The 21,949-nt window shown below is 40.4% G+C and overlaps 1 protein-coding gene across 1 annotated transcript in view; it reads left to right on the forward strand.

The window, feature by feature from the left end:
* The window catches only part of AGPAT5 (1-acylglycerol-3-phosphate O-acyltransferase 5), a 56,358-nt gene extending 41,548 nt beyond the window's left edge, over positions 1-14,810 (forward strand). The window contains exons 7-8 of the mRNA XM_039709588.1: positions 10,499-10,622; positions 12,288-14,810. Of these exons, the coding sequence (XP_039565522.1) occupies positions 10,499-10,622; positions 12,288-12,513 (350 nt within the window). The 3' untranslated portion in view covers positions 12,514-14,810. The remainder of the gene's footprint in view (positions 1-10,498; positions 10,623-12,287) is intronic.
* The last annotated feature ends 7,139 nt before the right edge of the window (positions 14,811-21,949 follow it).

Raw genomic sequence — 21,949 nt, forward strand, 5'->3', positions numbered from 1 at the left:
TAGCTGTCATCTTCTATTGCATGAAAGAATATGGAAGAGAAAATGTCATTTGTGTTAGAGTAACCAAAGAAAGGATGTAGATTAGACCTCAGGCTGGACATTAGCATTGGTGAGATTTGTATCATGTGTAGGATGGCTTTTTAGCATGTACAGTAAGCCTCACATCAAAAACTTGTCATTCTGCATCTGTTCAAGCAGAGTTTAAGTAATAATTACCTTTTGTATTTCCATATGTAAAATTTACATTGAGATGTTTGGAAGAATTTTGATTATAACACTAGTTGGCAACATAGTTCTGTGGAGGCTGAACTGGATGATCTCCAGATCTTCAAACCCTAAGAATTCTGTGATTCTGTGATATTCTCTAAGACATTTTTCTTCTCAAGGAAAACCCTAGTTTTATTTTGTGCAAAATGTTAAAATAAAACTTTTTTAATAACATGATTTCATCAGGTATTCCACAAGGTAACCTATGATTCAGTTTTAACTGAATGCATTTTCATTTCTCTTGTCCTGTGTAGGACTAGAGCTGTCATTTTAGACCCCTTGTAATTCCCTTTTAGAAGTAGTTTGAGTAACATGAAAAGCTGTCTGTTAATTTGGGAATTACTTATTTGTAGTGGCACTTTCAACACAGATGTGGGCATATGTATCAATATTCTGCAGATAAGGACAGTCTGAGTAAATGCAAAGTATTTTCATACTGTAAGAATGAAACATTGTACTTCTGGTCAGAAGCATATGAAAGCCTTAATGTAGTTCATCAGAGAAAATGAAGGTCAGTCTGAGCATGAGTAGCACCTCTGCTTCTTTATCCATCCGAAAACAAGGACACAAAGATGTCAACTTGTCTCAGTCTCTCTGGGAGCCTCTCAGGAGCCCCGGCCAGCCCCGGGTCGGCAAACAACTGGGGTGCAGCCCCGAAGTGACCGACAGCAGGGGGACGGACACTTTCTGGTGCCCCGAGGGAACTGAGGGCAGCTGGGCTAGTCACCTTTGCAGCAGAGGAGACACTGGAGACATTGGTAGAGGATAAAAGGCCAACTCTCAGCAGGAGGCCAGTCCAAGGTTTATTTGGAGCGCCCGAGGGGCCCCCCACACCTCAGTGATGCCTCTTGCTCAGAGTACCCGGGAGCAATGCCGAGGTTACCTTTAAAGGGGGGGAGGAAACCGAAGGTAGATACATTTGCTGACCAATAAAGACCCTCCAGGGATGCAACCTTAGGGAAGGACATTTGGGATAGTGTATAGGATAATACTTGGGGTGCTGACTCCTGGCTTCAGACTAATCACTCGACGACTTGGACCGAAAGTTCTAGATACAGGGGATGGGATGCTAAGTGGCTGACAGAGAGCCAGGTCAGGGATTTGGGGATGACCTCAACAAAGGAGAATGATTACACAGGTAGAGGGAGGGGGTACAATCAGTGGTAAACCATTTGGGAAAAATAAGGGGATACAAAACCAAAAGTATTACAAAGTATTACAAAGTATTACAAAGTATAAAAGCACACTACAACATCAACTGTGTTTGGAATTCCTGTAGCTCAGTTTATTTTCTCCACCATCAGCCAATCTTGGATGCCTAAGGAAGAATGCAAGATTCAGGCGACCCTAAATGTGTCTAACTTTTCCCAAATGACAGACACCTGTAGGCACTGTGTCTGTGTGCTCACACCCCCTTGGTGGGGGTAATGACCCTCTGCAACTCCTTCTGAGCCCCAGGCTTATGTTCCTCTGATTGTAAAGCAGATTATTGTGTATCTGAGCAGATTATTGTGTATCTCAGTTATTCCCAAGCAGCTCTTACTGAAGGTAAGCATTTGTAGTGCATCTGTAGTGCTTCCCTTTGGGAATTTGTGATTTAAAAACAAATGGTCATCAGGAAACCTCTGCTACACAAGAGGCTCTTGAAAGTATTTACACTGGAGATTCATAAAATTATCCTGCACCCTGGACCTCATGCACATGTGAGAGGAAGCATTCCACTCCCCAAGCAGCCATTTATTTACAAAGGCTCAAGGAACTCCTGATCTTTATGCAAAAGTGTATCTAAACCCTGAGGATAACAAAAACAACCTTTACTTCTTCACACCGTCAGGTTTGGCCAAAAATATGTTGCTGCTTTGAGAGTCTGTGTTTATTTTTGGGGTTTTTATTCATCACAATCCTTTTCTTCTGCTCTGTGGTGCTGTTCTCTGTTTATCAAAACAGATTGTCTGAAAGAAAGGCAAAAACATCAATGCTGGCAGTACTGGCATAGTTCCTAACATATCCTGTTTTTTTGCTGTAGAGAGCATAGTTTTGAACTGGTCCACTCCTTATATTTTTTGTTGCCTTTTTTTCTTAATTGCATTGTTTGATTTATTTTTTTTCCACTTCTGAAACTTTAAAAATATTCCAGGGAAGACACAGATATCTCCTGAATTTGCTCACTTTTAGTTACCAGTGGTGGGATACCCTTTAGATGTAATCCAGAGACCTAAGCTGTTCCAGGTTCTGTTCCTGGCAGCCTATTGATCAAAACTGTTACACTTTTGTAGGAAACCTCCTGCTATCAGCCAGCATACAATATTCACATATTGTTACAGAGTAGTACAAAGGCCAAACTGCATCTGTTAGAATAACAGATTAAAACCACTCAAAGATTGTTTCACTGAGCTATAATGTGCAAGTACTGTGGGTCTTCATCAGACACCATCTTGGAAGAGCAAGACAACTTACAATGACACTGTGCTGCTCTCCATTGCTAATATCAGTATAGCAAATTATAGATACCATTTTCTAAGATTCTTTAGATTTCAGCATCTTCAGGAAGATACAGACAAGTTATTATTTATATTGCAGGATTTGTGGAGTTATAGTTCTTACCTGCCATCTTCAGGATTTTTTTAAATGCATATATATATATAATTTTTTTTGTTTGTTTGTTTTAAGCTGTCATATCCTTTGTTCTGCTTCCCTTCTCCAAACTGAAAATTCTGGCCTTTTTCATTCAATTTCAAAAATTCTCCTTTTTTGTAATGGAGGTACTTTTCCTCCTTAAATGTTTTAGTTGGTCTTTTCTGTGGCCTTCTCTGAGTCCACTGCATCCTCCTTCAGATGCAGAGACCAGAAATACACTCAGTATTTAAAATGTGGATTCGTTATCTTTATCTGTAAAGATTAAGTGACTGTCTTTGCCTTGTTCTTCATGTCCTTCCTGAAGTTGCCCAGTATTTGGGGGATTTGGGGTTGCTGCTGAGAGGATGGGTTTAGGGAAGGGTCAGCAACTCCCAGATTGTAACCACCAATTCCAAGCTAAGCGTCATGTAATCAGGGTTTCAGTTATTTTTTTCCCCACGTTTGTTTACACTGAAGCTTGGCTGCCACATTTTTACCCTGTTTGTTCAGCTTTGAGGGCTTTTTGAAGTTCAGCCAACATTTGACTACCCAGAAGAGCTCAGGGTCTTCTGAAAGAGATGTGAAAAACTGGAGCATTCACAGTTTGCTCCCTTCTTCAACTCATCAGTCATGAGGCAGAGTAAAACCAGTCCTGGCATCGATCCGCGGAGGACCCCAGTGGCCAAGTCTTTTTCATCCCTAAGGCCTTCCATTTGCTTCCTCTCCTTTTTAAGCTGCTTTCGGTCTTTAAAACATCATTTCCTCTAATCCTGTGGCAGCTTAATTTTTTTTAATAGCCTTCAGTGTGGAACCCTGTCAGAGGCTTTATGAAAATTCAAAAATATCATGTCCAGTGAATCAATCCCCTTTATCCACCTGGTCCTTGACACTGTAGAAATCTAACAAGTTGATGGGACAGGATTTCCCTTTACAGAATCCACACCAAATCTTTTTCAACAGACTGTGATTATCTGTGTGGACAGTGATTTTATTACAGAACTGTTATCTTAGCCAGTGATGTAAGACTGGTCTGTATTTCTGTATTTCCCAGCATCATCTCTAAAGTCCTCATTTGTAGAAGGGAAACTCCCCATTTTTCTGGCACAATGGCTGTTTTTGATGATAGGTTACACCTCTTTGTTTTTAAATTCCACATTTGAGAGCTTCTGGATGAATGCTGTCTGGTCTTCGTGACTTCCTGACATCTGACTTGTTTATTTATATTTAGTCTAATATTTTCTGTCTGTTTACTTATTGATCTAGTTCCTTTGAATGATCTGGTACAAAGAAAGCAGTGGGTGTAGGAATCAAACATTTTCAACAGAAAGAATTATGCAAGCAGATATATGAGCTTCTCTTACATACTTGACCATGAGCTCTGCTCTTCACACTGTTGTCATCCAGCAATCCTACCAGTGGCCTATCAAGTTTATTGCTTTTAATATACTGAAAAAAGCTAAAATAGAGCACCCTTTCCATTTTTCAAGTTCATTTTTAGTCCTCTTAAGTTTATGTTTTCATTTGCCATGAGCAGTTTTGTGTTGTTTTCCTTATTTGGACAAGCTTTCCATTCCTCAATGAGTAGAAGAAGGTAGGAGTATCATGGTAGCCTCCTTGATTTTCCCATTAAAGTCATACAGCTCTTTTTCAGACCCACACAGACTTTTTCTTTTGCAGTGTTACACATTTTATGCAAGCTTCTATTACAAATTTTTCTGGGGTTTGGTTTTTGTTGAGTTTTTTAATAGCTTCTAGGTTGCCTTCTTTTGGACTGTATATTTCAGGGTGTTTTGACACTTTGCCTTCCTTCCCATTATGTACTTCCTTTTATTCATAGAATCATTAAAGTTGGAAACTTCTAGGATCATGAAGTTCAACCTTCAACCAAACACCACCCACACCCTCTAAACCTTATCACAAAGTGCCATATCTGCTTATTTTCTGTACACTTCCAGGGATTACAACTTCACCATTTCCCTGGGCAAGCCTGTTCCAATGCATGACCACTCTTTCAGTGAAGAAGGTTTTCCTAATATCCATCCAGCCTGAACTTCCTGTGTTGTGGCTTGAGGCCATTTCCCTTGTCCTGTCACTAGTTGCCTGGGAGAAGAGGCCAATCCCAAAGAATTCTGCGTTTCTGTGCTGGATTCCTTCTCTACAGCGCTTAAATTAATTGTATTGTGGTTGCAGAGCAAGATCACACCAGGGACAGCATCTTTTCTTGTGGGTTTTCTTACTTACTAGTCCTTCCAGGATTTTTTTTTCTCCTCTGATGTTTTTGTCCAATTGGTTGGGTCATCTTGGTTTGGGTTTATCTGGGATTTTCCCCCTGCTTATCCTCCTGAAGTATCAATGCAGTTCAATAAAGGTAGCTGGAATCTCAGACTCCTGCTGTCATTCCTGAACTTGCAGGTAGGTCTAAGTCTGGTTTCACAGTTTCTGCTCACTGTTATTCAGGTTACTTGGAAGTAATTTTATTATTTATCTTATATATATTTTAGTAGAATCTGGATTTTTCATCCACAAGGACTTTATTGTGCTTTTTGTCCCCTTATTATATAAAGCTATTATACTTCATATAATCTTTCATGCACAGCAACCTACCCTTGCTTGTACATCCTCTTCTGTCATCCCTGGTAGTCTGGTAACATTGCCCACTCCTGCAAGCCCACCAGGATGCCTGTGTTACAGGGAGGAGTGGTCTCTAGGTGCCAGTAATTATTGTAATGTCTTCATATTTAGGCTCCTCTGAATTTAGGTACAGAGGCACTTCTGGATCTTGCTCCCACAATGAATTTAGCTACATCCACCTCATGTTACATGCATCTGACTAAGTTGCTTTTTCTGCCTTTCAGTCTTGTCCAACTGCCAGTTGAAACAGTCTCTGATTTTTCAGTTTTCATGGCCAGCACATTGGCCTAATAATGATCTAGGTGTATCCCATTTCTCACTTCAAAACATCTCCCATCTCCTGAGCTGTATCCTCCTTACACTGTGCCCCTTGTGCTTGCATGGGGGCACTGATCTCTGTGTGCATATAAGTCCTTGCACAAGGTATTGACAGCATTCCTGAGAGCTCTGTTCCTCAAATGCAGGCTTGTCTCCTGGCCGTGAGCTTCAGTCAGGGCTGCACAGCATCCCCTCCACACTTCCTCCATCCTCCCTCCTCGCAGCTACTGGTGCTGCTCCTCCAGTGCTGCTCCTCCAGTGCTGCCCAGTGCAACTCCTGCGCCCAACCTCCGCTGGCCCGGGATGTTTGCTTTCCTGTCTAGTGCTGCTTTGCTCTACTGCTGCTTTACTTTGTTAGAGCAAGTCGTGAAATAGTTTCCTGTCAGCTCAGCTTGGGATGATGGAAAGCATGAAGCTGAGAAACGCAACACTTAAATTTATGTTTGTTTTGCTGTTTGATTGTTAATTTGGTGTACAGAGTAAATGGAAGCAGAGAGATGGGATTCCTTTCTTTGAAGAGGATATAGTTTACAAACTGCTTTGGTAGCTGAACGCTGAAGTCCAGACTAATGCAAGTTTAAGGAGCAGAGAAAGAACCTACAGTTCAGAGGAATGTCTCTGCTGGTTTTGCCTGTAAAACCATACAAACCACAACACACAATGTTCTCTTACTGAAGAGATGTATTTTTACACATTTGAAATGCTAGTTATTTAGAATAAATAGACATTATTCCGATTTCATTTTCCTGTGATATCACTATCAGCTTATCACAAACATTACTGAAATCTATTAAAACAGGAGAGATCTCATCTGGGGGCTCTCAAACTGGACTAAGTCAGGCCCCAGTTTGTTCATTCTTAATTTTGAAGGACTTTGGTGACAATTACATTGCAGTAGAAGAGCCAGTGTAGGAGGTTGAAATCTGAGCTACTTTATTACTGTCATATTTAAAGTGCATATAAAAATAGACTTCATTAGTAATTGAAAACTGGAATATCTGTTTAAGTGTAACACTGCTGTCAGAACTTTCTTAAAGGACAAGGCAAATAATCTGGAGTGGTGGAATGAATTTACGTGGTTCAGAAGGGGAAGGTAGTCTGAGGCCAGTTACAGATATATGTGTGTTTCGGAGCTTCTCTCCTCCCTTAGTTTCCCTGGTAATGCTGGTAATTCCAAAGAGAATTAATTGGCTTTTGAAGGTGAGGAGTTGAGAACTGGTAGAATTTCGCAGCAGCCCCAAATATTGGTTTGCAATTATAAATTCCATGGATTCAGTTCCTTTCCTGGAGTCTGTTGCATCTCATTTGTTAATCCCAGTGCTGTAGTGATCCCCACTCTGAAGCCCTGTGTCACAGCTCAATAACAAAAAATGCTTAACCCACTTTATTATAATTTTCAGTTCCTTCCTTCTGCTGTGCTTGGTCACTAGATGCATTATAAACATTCTGTGCTTGTATCTGTTATTTAGCCAGATAGAAAGTTTTATTAGGAAATTATCTCCCACACAAAAGTCAGTCCATTTGGCTCCCACAGAGAAGTTGTTAGTGTTCATTTAACCCAAATAGTACAGGGTTCCTGACTAATGCTATCCCCAACATAATGTTTGCTTGTAATGTATGATTTGCATTTCTGTTTTGTCTCTTGAAGGAAAGTTCAGGCTTGCTTGTTCCTGCTGTTAATTATAACAAATTCTGGCAAGTTTAGGAATCTGAAAAGCCTGTCAGATGTTGGCCTTAAGGGCTAGTGTCCCTGAAGTTGGACGTAATTTGTGCATAATAAATTGCTTCAATAAGATTTTGTTTCTTAGCTTAATTACATAAGTCTCTTGGGAGTTAAGCTAATGTGAAATTAAGGGTCATGAGACCACCACAAACCTTTGGAGGTTATGGTGATAAAATCCAGCTGTTTCTGCTCACAATCAACCTCCAATATGTTGTTCTTATCCAATGGTGTTCTTATGTGATTGCTGTAACACTGTAGATTTGGGGAAGAAAAGTTTGGTTAGTTGCATTAAACACTGACGTGAATTGGATAATTAAATACTAGTCAGATTACCTGATTTGGCTGACTGCATGCATTACATCTGCAGATGTCCTGAGTGCCCAGGCTTTGGATAAAAAGGCTTTGTGGGAATCAATGTGTGGGAAGCATGACCTTCCCCAGGGTAGCACCTGAAGTAGCAGATCAAACAGCCCTGAGTGCTGCTGAACTAAGTCAAACTCAAAAGGAAGGGCAGTAGGATTCACAAAATGGGAAATAATGACAAAGTTTAGGACCTTCACATATGGGGATTCAATTTTGAGTGGTTGAAGAAGACGAGGGTGGGAACTGGTAAGAATCAGCTTGCATTGGAACTTGGGCCTGAGGTGGAAAGCCAGCAGCAACACTCAGGTATTTGAGGAGGGGATTTTGTTGTCTAAGTAGAACTATAAAATTGCTACACTTCAGCTTTGGTGGGGGGAGGTGTTTCATTTTAAATACTTATGTCTTGAGTTTTGACTGGTTTATCATTTTTCCTTAATAATTTATAACGGAGTTATAAGTAACATCAGTAAAGACTTATTTATTCCTGTGCAGAACAGCCCATGTGCTAAGAAGCAAAAGAAACTTACACTATACAATGCACAGAATGTCTTAAGTATCTTATAAAGCTGGATTTTCAGCTCTATGAATATGCATACCATAGATGTTTTTTATAGGACCCTAGTACAGAAAAAGACCAGATCATCTGGCTTCCAGGCATTTGTTTTCCAGATACAGTTTTGCATATTGTTAGAATGTTCCACTTAATAGGTAATGCCACTCAAAAGAGGATTTGTACATCATTAACATTATAAGCATTTAAGACATGGATAATACATCCATCATTTTAAGATATTAATAGAACGCTCTTAGGTGCTCATATAGTCAGTGACCTTCATGTAGTGGCCAGGATAGTATCCTTAGAGAAACAGTCCTGCAAAATCCTTTCTTCACATTAAAGCAAGTGAAAAAAAAAATTTATGTTAGGTAACATCAATTTCTTTGTGGTTAGTAAAGGCATTGCACATAAACCTGAAGAAAAATGTCTACATGTACCGTCATTCCAGACTCCGAGTCCTTAACTCACCATCTTATATACTTAACTGCAATCTAATAGCTGTAGCTAGGAGAAGGTTCTACCAGAAACCTCTTGGCAACAGCTGTGTTTGCTGCTCCATGGCCAAGAGATAGACTCGTGCCTGGATGGAGCCCTCATCCAGCTCTCCAGCTGATGGTGTGAGGCCACGTTGCTCCCTTTATGCTGTGCTTCCCCGAAGGGCTCTGTGCCCTGACGTCCAGACAGAACCACACACAGCACCTTAAGATTTCTGCATCCAAGCGCCTCAAGACCTTAGAGATCTTTTTTATCTCTTCTCCTTCCCTCCCTCTCTGCAAGCACACACACACATTTGCATGAACAGGCTTTTAAAATTCCTTAAGGCAATTTTCTAGTATGTGATAAGGACTGTTTTTACAGCAAAGTCCTTACAATCAATAATCCTGTGAAGATGAAAAACAAATGGAGGATATCTGTTTTGGCAGATAAATAAAGATGTACATGCTGTAACAATTTATTTGCACATTCATTCCTCCAGATACCCCTTACAGTTACGGGTCAAAGTCTTCTGTGCATCTGCACTGCTGTCCGAAAAATGTCAACAACCTAAAGGGACCACCCAGTCTGTGTTACATTTGTTGCCTGTATGTATTGTAGGAAGGCACTTCTGGTCTCTTTTCAAAATAGGATGACTATCCAAATTTCTGAGGACTTCTGTCCTCACATCATGCAAATCTCTGTCAAGGGATAATGTGGTTACTGCCATACCCCTTGCTGCTGATAAATGCAAATGGTTACCAATACACACTGCGCAGGATTTCACATTTACAACATGCAGTATATTACAGTAATCATGCCCAGTATTTTTACCCCTTGTTAGTTGTAAGAAATCCCACAAGGCCATTTGAGTAATGGAGTTTTGTTTGTCCTTAATGCTTGCTTGGTAAGTTTGTCTGGGGATAAATTGAGGAAATGGCATTTGGGGGCAGGGGGGAGGCAGTTTGAATTAGGGCTGTCTCGAGCTCTGTGAGACAGAAGAAAAATGAAGGGATACAAAATGGAAAGCAGCATTTTGTCCTAAGTCTTCTGTCCTATTACACTTTTTAATTACAGGTTATTGCTTAAACTGAAGCATACTTTCTCCTGGAGATGCTTTGGGAAATCACTATAGTTGCAATTTTGTCATCCAGCAGCAAACAAAATTTAGATTTTAAAAAGGACAAGCAAGGAGGATTACTAACTTTAAACAAAATTGCAGGATGGATAATTTTATGACATCAAAGTTGCTGCATCCAACACTATTGAGTGAGTAGATTGTTACTAAAGAAGAGGGTAATATTTTCAAGCACAGTCTTTTACAGTTAGCAAGGTGCATATTTAGACAGTTCTTCCATGTTGGTCCACCATTTCAAGTGTGTAGACCAGATGATTTCTAAGTTCAGTGAAGTGCTCAGGGTCTGAACATAAGGAGGGAAGGTTTTTGTGCACTGAAGTTAGGCTTCCAAGGCACTTACAGTCAGATTTTTTGGTGTATTCATAACTTAGTGTTTTTATAACTCAGTCACATTGTTTTGTTCTCTTCTTAGAATTTCTTTGTAAGGAATGCCCAAGAGTTCATATTTTCATTGACCGAATTGATCTGAAGGACATTCCAGAAGAGCAGATGTATATGAGGAGGTGGCTTCATGAACGTTTTGAAATAAAGGATAAGTGAGTAGAAATATGTGGAACTTTCTGTTTCAAGAGTCTGTCTTATTGCTTTTATATTAATAAATATACCCATGGTTTCTGTGTTACAAGTAGTGCCTGCTGTAGGGCTCTCTGAAGAGGGGTGAAGTTGGTACTCCTATTGATGTACTATAATACAATATAATATAACCTTGTGGTTAAACCTTTTGCTCAGGAGGTTGGGATTCCTCAGGTTCTGACCTTCTTTAGATTGAAGAAGTGTGAGTCCATGTTCCAGGCAAGACTCATTCATCTGTATACTCTCCATTCATCTTCTCGTGGTTAAGTCCTATGCAGGAATGTAAGATGCCTGTGGTAGGCAAGCAAGAAAAAGCAGTGTGATTCTGCCCTTGTAATCAGTGTTAAGTTGGAGTGATAGAGAGGCAGGTCTTGATCTAATCTCTTCTGCCAAAATTGTTTACAAATCTTTCATCCAGACAGCAACTGGATAAAAACACAGTTAACCCCAAAATTGCTACCTTCAGTTGGGAAACAAGGTGAAGTAGAAGTTTTGTCCATTTTTGAATTGTGGCAGAAGTGCCTGGCTTCCTTCAGCATCTCCAGATAAGGTCACTAGTGAATACATGCAGCAGATCCCGGGGGACCTTGTTCTCCAGAAGGACTTTGTGCCTAAATGTAGGATTTAAGTATTGTTTGAGAGATGATGGTTTAATTTGCCAGATCTGAAGTCCTGTTTAAGGGAGCTGAATCTGTTTACTTTCTAAATCTTTGAATACTTTGAGTGAGACAGAAATTTCCCAGGTTCTTTAATGTTGTTCTGCCAGTCTCACACTCCATGGAAGTGAAAAATGTATTCATTTCTCCTGAGAACTTTGAATTCATGTAGAAGTTAACATGACTATCTGTAAACATGGCACTGTTACTAAAGTGTGTTAGACATTTAGGATCACTACTTTTGAAAAATAGAAAGTCTGAATTTCATTTAAATGGATAAGGGGCTGATACATAAAATGAAAGACTGTCCAGTGTCTTTCCCTTTAGTTATCTAGTGAAAGTGAACAAAGCTGAATCATCCATGTGTCATTGTAAGCTCCTGTTCACTGGAATATCTTTCCTGGGACCATATAGTCTGTCAGGGAAATTTAGAGATAGTTAAAACAAAACCTCAGAATTTCCAGACCCATTCATTACTGTTTTTTAAAACTAGGAGGAGAAAGATTACTACTAAGCCAGTGATGCAGCATCTTACTCTTGCATGTTTAGCTTCCAATATATTCAGTATAGTGGGAGTCCTTGTTAATTATTAATTTATTTTATGAAGATACTTCTTCTTCCTCCTCCTTTGGTGCTCAATGTATTGTTTTGTCATACAGTATTGTACAGTGCTCTGGGTTTTTCTACTAAATGCTGAATGAAATCAATTTTGTCAACTTTTATATTCACTGTTGCAGTTGGTCCACAAGAAAAATATAGCCTTAATGATTACAAGAGTTCAGGTTGAGTATTTTGACGTGCATAATATTTGTAAGGTGTACTCATTGTTTGAACTTGTTACAGAGGAGCTGCTACATATTATGAGATCATTTACTAAAAATATTTGGTTAGAAGCAGTTACTGGATGAAAGTAAGTTTGCTTAAAATGTCTTACTGTCTGACTTTGACCATCTCCTTTTTCTCTGCTTATAGGTTACTAATAGAATTTTATGATGCAAAGGATTCTAAAAGAAGAAATAAGTTCCCTGGGAAAAGTGTTCATTCCAAACTAAGCCTCAAGAAAACTTTGCCATCTTTGCTGTTTTTAGGTGGCCTGACTGCTAGTATGCTTCTGACAGAATCAGGAAGGAAACTCTATGTAAAAACATGGATATATGGAACTTTAATTGGCTGCCTGTGGGTTAGCATTAAACCATAAGCAGATGTTAGTCTCCAATCAGTGAAATGTGCAGTCTTTTCTTGCACATTGCACCAAATTTTTTCCTGACTTTATAGAAAAAAAGTGTAAATAAAGCCTTATTGATCAAATATTGGAAATAATAGATTTTGTGACTTAAGCCTTTGTGTGATTGGTCTGGGGAAAATAAATGTAGATTTTCAAATTTGCTACTGATTTTTGCTGGAATAATGACAGATAAACTGATAAATTGCTTTCCCCATGAACTAACATCTATCTCTCTCTGCAGATTTGAAGAAGTATGAGTTATGCATAAGGGTGTCTTATGTGGACCTGTGAATGTATTTACAGAGATTAATTTAGGGTATATATTTATTCTTCTGATATTCATGTTGAATTTTTGTTACTCTTTGGTGCATTACAGCAGCTTAGTTGCATCTATCCCAGCTGTATCGCAACTAAAATCAAAATTTTCCTTTTTTATTCTTAATTTTGCTCTTCAGTTTTCACTAAATACTGTGTTCTTTAAAAGGGACTGTGTAAGCTGAAAAATCATGAGATGCAACCAGAAGCAGAATAAAATGTTCCTGAGAACTATTGTTCATGGGGAAGAAGCTCTGTTTATCTAGTGCATGATTTTTGATTATATTACAGTATTAGGTGATTATTTTACATATGCAAACATTAAATTGTACCAAGCAAACAGCTAATTTTGCGCACCTTGCATTTGTGCATAAAAGGAATGTGTGCAGTGTAAGGAAATGTGAAGTTTTTGTTTCTGGCCAGAACCCTTGTAGCTTTCCTTGTGTCTGCATTACCCCTCTCACCACGAGTGTTCAGCTGAGCTCACACTCCTCTGTGTGTATGTGCCATAAGCAGAAGTTTCCTTTACCTCACGATTTTCTGGAAGCAAACCTTGTTGTTTGAGAAGTGCACAGAATCACTGTAACGAGGAACCTTCAGCTGTTCCTGGTAAATCTGGAGTGTGTGCCTTTCCCACTAACCTGATTTAGCCTGGTGTTTCATAGGCTGGCAATCATCTCTGTGCTGTAATATCCCACTAGATTCTGAGTCATTCTAGGCCATGCATACTGCACTTAGGTTGAAGTTATGGGGTTGATGTATATGGTTTGCACAGTAGATAATAGTCAACAAAATGCATATCCTATCAGTACTTCACCTGCTTGAAAATATACTTTAAAAAGCAAAATCAACAAACCCTATGAAAGTCTGAGATTCCCAAGGCTGGTATCTCTGTTGGGGAAAGCCATTTCCTGATTCTAGGGAACAGTCTATATGTACAGCAATGGGGTAGGAAAGAAGATGTATTTTATCTTCTTCCATTAGGGCATTGGACTCCCTGTATCAAAATTAAAAAACTAGAGAATATTTTTATATCACACTTGCAAGCTTTAAATGTGCATCTTTTTCTAGCTTCAGTACGATTTGTCTTGCTTTAGAGTCCATTGTGAGTTAAACATCTCTTAAAATTATAGCTCAGTTTTTCAGATTCTATCATTGCCAGTTAATTAAAGGTTTACTGTGTGGGGTTGTTTTTTGGGTTTGGTTTTTTTTTCAACAGAGTGTTACAGAGGAATTACAGTTCCACCTTAAAATCATTCAGTACAACTTTCAGTTTGCAGTTCTGTGTCCTTCCATAATGGATTTTGTCACTGGAGTTATTTATATCGGTGATTGATTCAGGATATGTTGATGAACCATTTTAAAAACAATGACTGGGAACAATGTTGAAAAACAGTATTGTTATGAGGCTGTGAAACAAAAAAAAAAAAAAAGCCATTTTATGTAACAGCCAAATGTGCTTACATGTAGTTCTTCCTATTCTCAGCTGACTACTACCAGTGGGTATAACGAGAAGGCAACGTTCTTATGTTAGTGTGAGTTTTTTCAGTCGTGGAATGAAATCTTATTCTGACATGGCTAAATTTCTTTGTAACAGCTAAGAATGACATTTAATTATACATCAAAAATAAATGCAAAATGCTTAATTCATTTGTAGGAAAATAACTGCTATTTTGGAGAGCCTAATTACATGAAATATTGGATCTCTCTTGCTGTTTAAGTACCAGGATTATAATTGACACAGTGCAGCAAACAAACAGGATGTTTATTTTGAACCTTTTTCTCTATGTTAATCTTTTTTTTTTCCTTGCAATTAATTTATAAAGTTTTGAAACTGTAATTTGCTGATGTATTTGGCATTGGGAGTATCACATGCTATTTCTAAATATGCACTGATATTAACTTGAAATATTTCTTCATTAAAATAAGAAGAGCCAATGCTCATTCAACTTTTCTGTCCTGTCTGCTTGTTCAATTTTTTCTGCACTTTCATGTTTATAATTTGGAGCTGTTTAAACAAAGGCCACAACTGTGGTTTTAAGTCCCCAGTGGAAGGACTTGAGTGAGAAGCAGTCAACTGAAAGAAAACAACTTTGTCTTTTTTTCCCATGCAGCCAGAAATGTGTTGGAATTGATCTGTGCTTGTTGCAGTGCAACACACACCACCAGGTCAGTGGAATGGCAATAGCTTTTCACCCTTGAGCACCTGCACCATTTGCTGCTCATTAATGATGTTCATTAGCGTGTAGGACCAGCTTCTGCCCAGGAATTGGCCTCAGTGGCAATAGGCCTTGGCCTGACAGCACTGGCAGAGTGTGGACAGACCCAGGGGCAGGGAAGAAGTACTGCAAACAAATACCTGAAGCATATCTTGGTAGCAATGCCACCAAAGTTGTAGTGATGTGCTGAATCTCAGAAGGACCTTCATGTTCAAAAACTGCCTTTGCCAGCTGTATCAGTGCCTCTGATAAGAGCTGTTTCCCTCCCACAAGTACCACTCTGATCATGTGCACAAGCTGTGTGTAAGACTTGCAAGACCACTAAATGCTAGTTCTACAATGACATCCTTTTGTCGACTTTGGGGGAAGGAATTTAGCTGAGCAAGCATTGACTTACTTGATGGAGAACACAAAAAGTGAAGTGACAAAATATTGGATGATACTGGAGTGAAGAAATGACTGAGGAGGACACGGGGCTCCACACAGATGCAGTACTTTGCTAACTTTTCTGAAGCATTTTGCTGTAATACTTGTTTTTTCTCCTTTCAGGCAAAATGTAGCATACCTGTACAACTTCTTTCAGTACTTAAAAGTTGGCCCCTGATTGTTTTGGCATTTTAGCTTGCAGAGAATATTTATAATTACTTTAAGAGAGTGAGAGGTAACTGTTTTGTGTTTGGATAATGAAGAGGACCATGAGCAGGTTTGGGATTTTTGGCTTAGTGTTATAAGTGAAAAAGATACTTTTCCCATAACCACCTCCAAATAAAAAAATAACACTTAATGACTGAAAATTTCAACTATGCAATAGAAAATCAGCTAACCAGGTTCAGGATCTTTGTATCTGCTTTATAAATGCCCTTCCATTCTAAATATGGGAGCCAGGGTTTGGTCCTAACCTGCAATTCTAGGTCACTTTTTAGCACAGTGGCTCTGGTGGCAGGGTTTGGAGCAAACACACTGGGGTTTCTCTTGTCATTTTCATGTTCTTGCCTGTCTCATCAGTTTAGAGCTCTATGGTCCCAGTGAAGTGTGCTGACCAATTTGCTGAGCTTGGAGCAAACACACTGGGATTTCTCTTGTTGTCATTTTCATGTTCTTGCCTGTCTCGTCAGTTTAGAGCTCTGTGGTCCCAGTGAAGTGTGCTGACCAATTTGCTGAGCATAAGACAAAAGAAGAAATTGTTACTTTAGTTTGTATAATGGCAAAAGTCATACAAGTAAAATGCAGCATGTTCAGAGAAGGAAAAGTAACAATAATGTGAAACAAATACCAGAAACATCAGCTCCAGTCAGGCATGACCACATCTGATTCCAGGGAAAATTTGTTTTCTGTGTGAGGACCAGTTTCCCTGTCAGCATGGTGAATATTTCTCCCACCTGTCCAATTTCAATCCCAGATCTGCAGCCTTGCCCTAAGCTGTCTGCAGTCTCTTTTTTCTAATGAGTCCTTCAACACTTTTCAGACTGATGCAAATCTTGGGTTTCCTTCATTCTCCTGGAACCAAAGAATTTCCCTATTTGTTTTCAGCCTGATAAACTGCTGATAGACCACTGCCACCCATGTCCTTCTAATATGTTGTCCTTTAGAGGACTGGCATTAGGTGGGCAGATGCCAGTGGAAAGGCAGGGGTCTGTTGCTGGCGGGTTGGAAGGAGGTGTTGCTGTTGAAAGATGGGCTGTTGAGCTCTGAGCCACTTGATCTAGTGGAAGATGTCCCTGCCCGTGGCAGATGGCTTGGGACTAGATGGTCTTTAAGGTCCCTTGCAACCAAACTACTCTGGGAAGTCTATATGGGACATCCAAGATGGATCTCCCTCCCTCCTGCCTGTGCCAGAGCCCGCTCCTTCACTGAGTGGCACTTGGCATGGCTTTGAGTAAAGGCAAAGGCCAGACAATCCCCTGAAAAACAGTGACTTGTTCCTGGGTCATATTTGTGATGTGAAAGCTCCATTAGTTAGGCTTGTACAAACTATTCCATAGCCTTTTATCCTCTGTGGGAATTCTGTTTTGGAAGGACATTTTGATGCCTCTGTTTGTATTCCTTGTGTGACTAATTCGAACCAGAGCCATTTCAACCTGTTTGCCTGGCAGGCCCAGAGAACCTAGAGAGGATGCAGATGTTCAGGGGCAGAAGTTGCTGCCAGTTTTCTGGCTGTGCAGTGACAGAGCTGCTGGTCAGAACTGCTTGGCTCCCCACAAAACATCTGCAGAAAACGTCCCTCAAATCCCAGTCCCACCATCACAGCCTGTGAGAGGCATCACCGTGGGCTGCCAGTACAAATGGTTTCAGAGTGGTAGGTCCTAAAACCCACTTGGCTTGTTTGCAAAGTATCCAGGATTTGGTGTTCTCTCCATAGGGTGGGCTGGGCTTCACTGGTGCTTTGAAGCATGGATGAGCAAAGAGTTGCAGAGTTGTGCTTACTTTAGGGCATCAAAGCCCAGTCACTGGGATGAGAAATAGGAGATACAGTCTCAACAACTGGCCTGAGAAAGACCAGAGATATTTTACTTTTCCCACCATTCCATGTCCTCAGGGAGTTCCCAGTGCTGCTTTTCACCTGGCTAGGTTGGAAAATACTTGAAGATTTATAGGGCCAGCATGACAACCTGATGCCAAAGACATTGGCTGGGTACGTGGATGTCTGCACTTACTTTTGGTCCTAGGGCATTTCTGAACTGCCCTAGGAACAAGGTGGAACCAGAAATGGCCCACAGCTCACACCAGTCTGCAGGCAGAGGTTACAGAGAGAGGAATAGGGGAAGGGTTCCACCCTAAACTGCTATATTTTTGAAGTGCCTCTCCGTGTTAGGAGTGAGTCGGGCACACCATGATCTTGTCACCTCTACAGTTGTTGTGTCCCACGCTCCACACCAAGACCCTCCTCTGTCATCTTCAGGGGCACTCGCAAAGGCTAAAATTGCCAAAGCAGTTTTGAATTTCTGGATATAACCAGACCCTGGCTTTAGTCAGCTCTGCAACTATTTCATCCAGTTGGGACCACAAGGGAAACAGAATTTAATTTCCAGTTGGCCAAGATGGGAGAGTTGACACTGTAATGATCCTACAAAGTATCAAATGCTGTACATCTTTAAGCACAAATAGAAGAATATGGAGATTTCTCAAGGCTGAAACTTGAACTGGAGGTATTAAGTTAAATTGCTTTTCATGCTGTATGCATTACAGTCACTGGTTAAGGCTGTCACAGTTTAGCAGGCATTTGCATCTCCTATAGTGTCTTATTGCACTTTTAGCAGAAACACTATAGGTCCAGAAAATGGCATTGCCTTTATGCTAGTTTGCATCCAAGTCTTTTTAAGTCTTGCATGGTAAACAGGCTATAAATTTTTGCCTTTAATCTGTATAATCTATGAGTAATTTTTGGCTTCTATAAACTACAAAGTCTTCACTTTTTGTCTCATGAAGTATAAAAAAGTTGGTTTGACATCAGGATGCTTTAATAAATTCCTGTTTATCACAAAGAATTACATTAGTATGGTCACATACTGAGAGATGTTAAAAAGACTTTAAAAACACACACTGTTTTTATAGCCAGGGGATATACATCAAAATGCAGAAATACTTCTTTTGGGAATCCCACACCTGTAGCTAGGACTTGGTTGTAGTCATAGGTGAATAACCTGGTTCACGCAGCTGTTTAAAGACAGAGAAATAGAGGTTCTCTGGAAGCTGGAGAAATGGTGTTTTTATTGTCCAGAAAAGGAAAGGTATTCCAAAAAGCTGACAAATAATTCTGCATAACCCATAGTAGTTCTGTTGGCACAGGATATGGTATTGTTTTCTAAGTTTAAACAGTAATAAGAGATTGTGTGTACGTATCCTGATACTGCCAATTGTATTCCTGACAAAATCACAAGAGATTCAAGAAGTCTCAATGCTTAGAACATATCCCCTTTTGCACTGCAGGATTGGAAATGCCAAGTGGCTGCTGTCGCTAGCTCATCCTGTGTATCCCTTTGGAATGCTGGCTGCTGCTTTCAGAGCCACTTTAAAACTAACAATTATTCTTGGAGCACAAACACGTATGAAAACAGAGGTGTGAGCTGGGACATGTCCCATCACCAAGGATGCTGGGCACTGCAATAAAGCCTGGGCAGCTCATCAATTAGCCCTGCAGAAGCCAGGAATGGGAACTCAGGCCAACAGGGAGCTGCAGTCACAGTGAGACAACCACGTGCCTGTTTGAAGAGCGAGTCCCAGCACAAGGGTGAGCACTGGTAGTGCCACTGGGGTTACTCCACGTGCGTGGAAGAGGCAGTGCCTTCAGGGGCCACACCAGGCTCAGCTGGAGTAAACAGACTTCATATTCCTTTTTTAATAGTAGAACAAATTTGAAATTTAAAAAAAAAAAGTCCTCTCCAAATTATATGACATCCTGTAAAGGAAGGAGTACTCCTGAACCCTCCAAGTTTGGAGTAATTTTGGGATCAAATGATGCCCCAGAATAATTGAATAAGGGTCTGCCAGGCTGCAGGGTCTCATCCCTCTCTTCTTTCTCACTCAGGTCAAATATTTCCACATGCAGTTATAAGCCTCCGGTATTCCTTAGGTGCCTGACCTAAATTAAGCCTAGTTTGCAGAAGAATTTAGGACTTGAAGCTGCTGGAGAAGGCAACACATCACTGTACCTGGTACAATGTACTTCATGGATTGAATGATCAGAAAGTACTTCTAGGCTCTGGTTTTCTGTTTGTAATATGATGGCAGTGCTCCTCCTTGCATTTTAGAGGTGTTCAACAAACACTTTATTTTGTGAAGTTTTGGCACTTTTTCATAATATTCACCGTGACAGTATCAGAAAGAAATGCATGATTCTGTCTTCATAGGCAGGTTTATTTACCAAGGAGTCAGTAATAGATGGGAAGACCATCTGAGTGAGCTCAAGTGTTCTTAAATGAGCTCAGAATAATGTGCAAAGAGGCCAAAATGAAATCCTTCACATCCTTTTCCCACACACCACTTCCCAGTTGCCTCCATGCTTTGTTGTGCTTTAGTCTCCTCTCCATCCCCTGATTCCCACCTCAGTGTTCACACACTTCAGGTCCCTCCTGTTCTCTGCCAGGATTCCTTTTGTCTGTTCCAAGTCTACTTTTTGAAATTGTCCCCTCTTGCATGTCTCACCTCCTCTGAATGTAGTTCAGCTGATGTCCTTCATGTAGATTGGAAACAACCAGGTTTAAAAAAAAACATTTAAAAAAATCTGGACTTTCAAGTATCTGTATTTAAAGCTGCTTTGGCCTGAAGCAGTTAGGAATTGCAAGTTCTAGGGAAGTCCCACTCCAAGTCCTGGAGCATGTCCCATGCTCATGAACTCACCAGAGAACAAAGCCTGCAATCTCCAGCTGGCCTCTGGCAAGCACATGTGAACTGCAGCTGGCTTGGTTTTTATCCAAAGCTCTATGAATTGGCCAAATTTTCACTGAGAGGATAAAAAGTCCATCCCAACAGTAAGGTTAAATTTTCTCCAGTTCCAAGTCCCTCTTCCAATAAGAAAAAAACCACCACTGCTTTTCAAGGATTTCCAGAGGACTGGGAAGGGAAAGTGGCTTTTTGTTTGGCTTCAATCTGGCCAATCTGATTAGGTTAAGAAAAAAAGGTGCTCTCGGAAACATGAACTGTTTTGGCTGAAATTTTGAATAAACCCGGCCTTCAACACACACCTGGCAAGTAAAACATGGCTTAAATATTTGCTAATTGGACAAAAGTAATAAATAATAATAAATATATATAAATGATAAATAATCCCAGGATTGAAAAGGCAAGATGCATTGGGCAGTCCAAAATTTAGGTTGCACTACCAGCCATCTATGTAGGTTGCATCTTTCCCTCCCTCAGCCTCAGACTCTGAGAAAATTTGAACTCAAGGATCAGTGTGGGATTGGTTGTGGTTTGGATCAGTCTTTGTTTTTAACTGGATGTCATTTTATGGCTGCACATATCTCAGATTTGCTTTCCATGTAATGAAGTTTGGCTACTTGAGCCAAACCCAGGAATATGGCTAGGAAGATTAGCTATAAAAATGAGGTTGCAAAGGTTTAACTAAACCAAAGGGCTGAAGCAGAGAGTAACTAAGTCATGTGCAGAATATCTAAGTGTTTTGTTTCCTCATGTAAGCAAATATTGTGTTTTGTTCACTGGGTATCAGTTTCTAACACTGTTCCTGAGTGCACCTTCATCGTCCAGCACTGATGTGTCTCAAGTTCTTGGAGTCAGTCCCGCCACCCAGGTGGGGTCAGTGTTGCTGTAACCAAACTGGCTGGCTGATATTACTAACTACTGCCTGGAAGAATTTTGACAATTTGATTATAAAGTGCATTAGAAACATGAGACTTAAGGCTGAAGGAAAGAATGCAGGCTTTAAATTAAAAGAGAAGCAATTCCTGTCATGAAGAGCACCCTACAGCACACAGTTCTTCAGTCATACCATATGCCAGTACTACATGTTAGCAATAGCCACAAGCCTTGGATGTTCAGGCTCATGGGGTTCATCCTGGGGAGTTTCAGCATCCTCCTTAGGCCTGCAGACAAGCTGGCCTGCCAGTGCAGCTGGAGTTTGCATCTTCATGCTGTGCGAGTTGGTTGTGAGAGGCAGAGCTGTAAGACCCTAGCACTCTGCCAAGCCTCATATCCTTCTCTGTTCTGGATCCAAGAGTTCCTCTTACACCACCTGCCACCTCAGTGACTCTGTTGAGTTTGCACAGGAACAGAGCCAAGGAGCAGCTTCAGACAAACAGCAGAGATCTCGGTGAAGAGGCAAGTATGAGCCAAGAGGCTCGTCCAGTGTTTGTTAGGATGTAATTTGTTCACAACAGCAGCAGCTCAGCCAGCATCTTGGATTAAACCCCAGAATTTGG

This window comes from Passer montanus, unplaced genomic scaffold, assembly GCF_014805655.1.
Source record: "Passer montanus isolate IOZ18808 unplaced genomic scaffold, ASM1480565v1 scaffold219, whole genome shotgun sequence".
Classification (NCBI taxonomy): domain Eukaryota; kingdom Metazoa; phylum Chordata; class Aves; order Passeriformes; family Passeridae; genus Passer; species Passer montanus.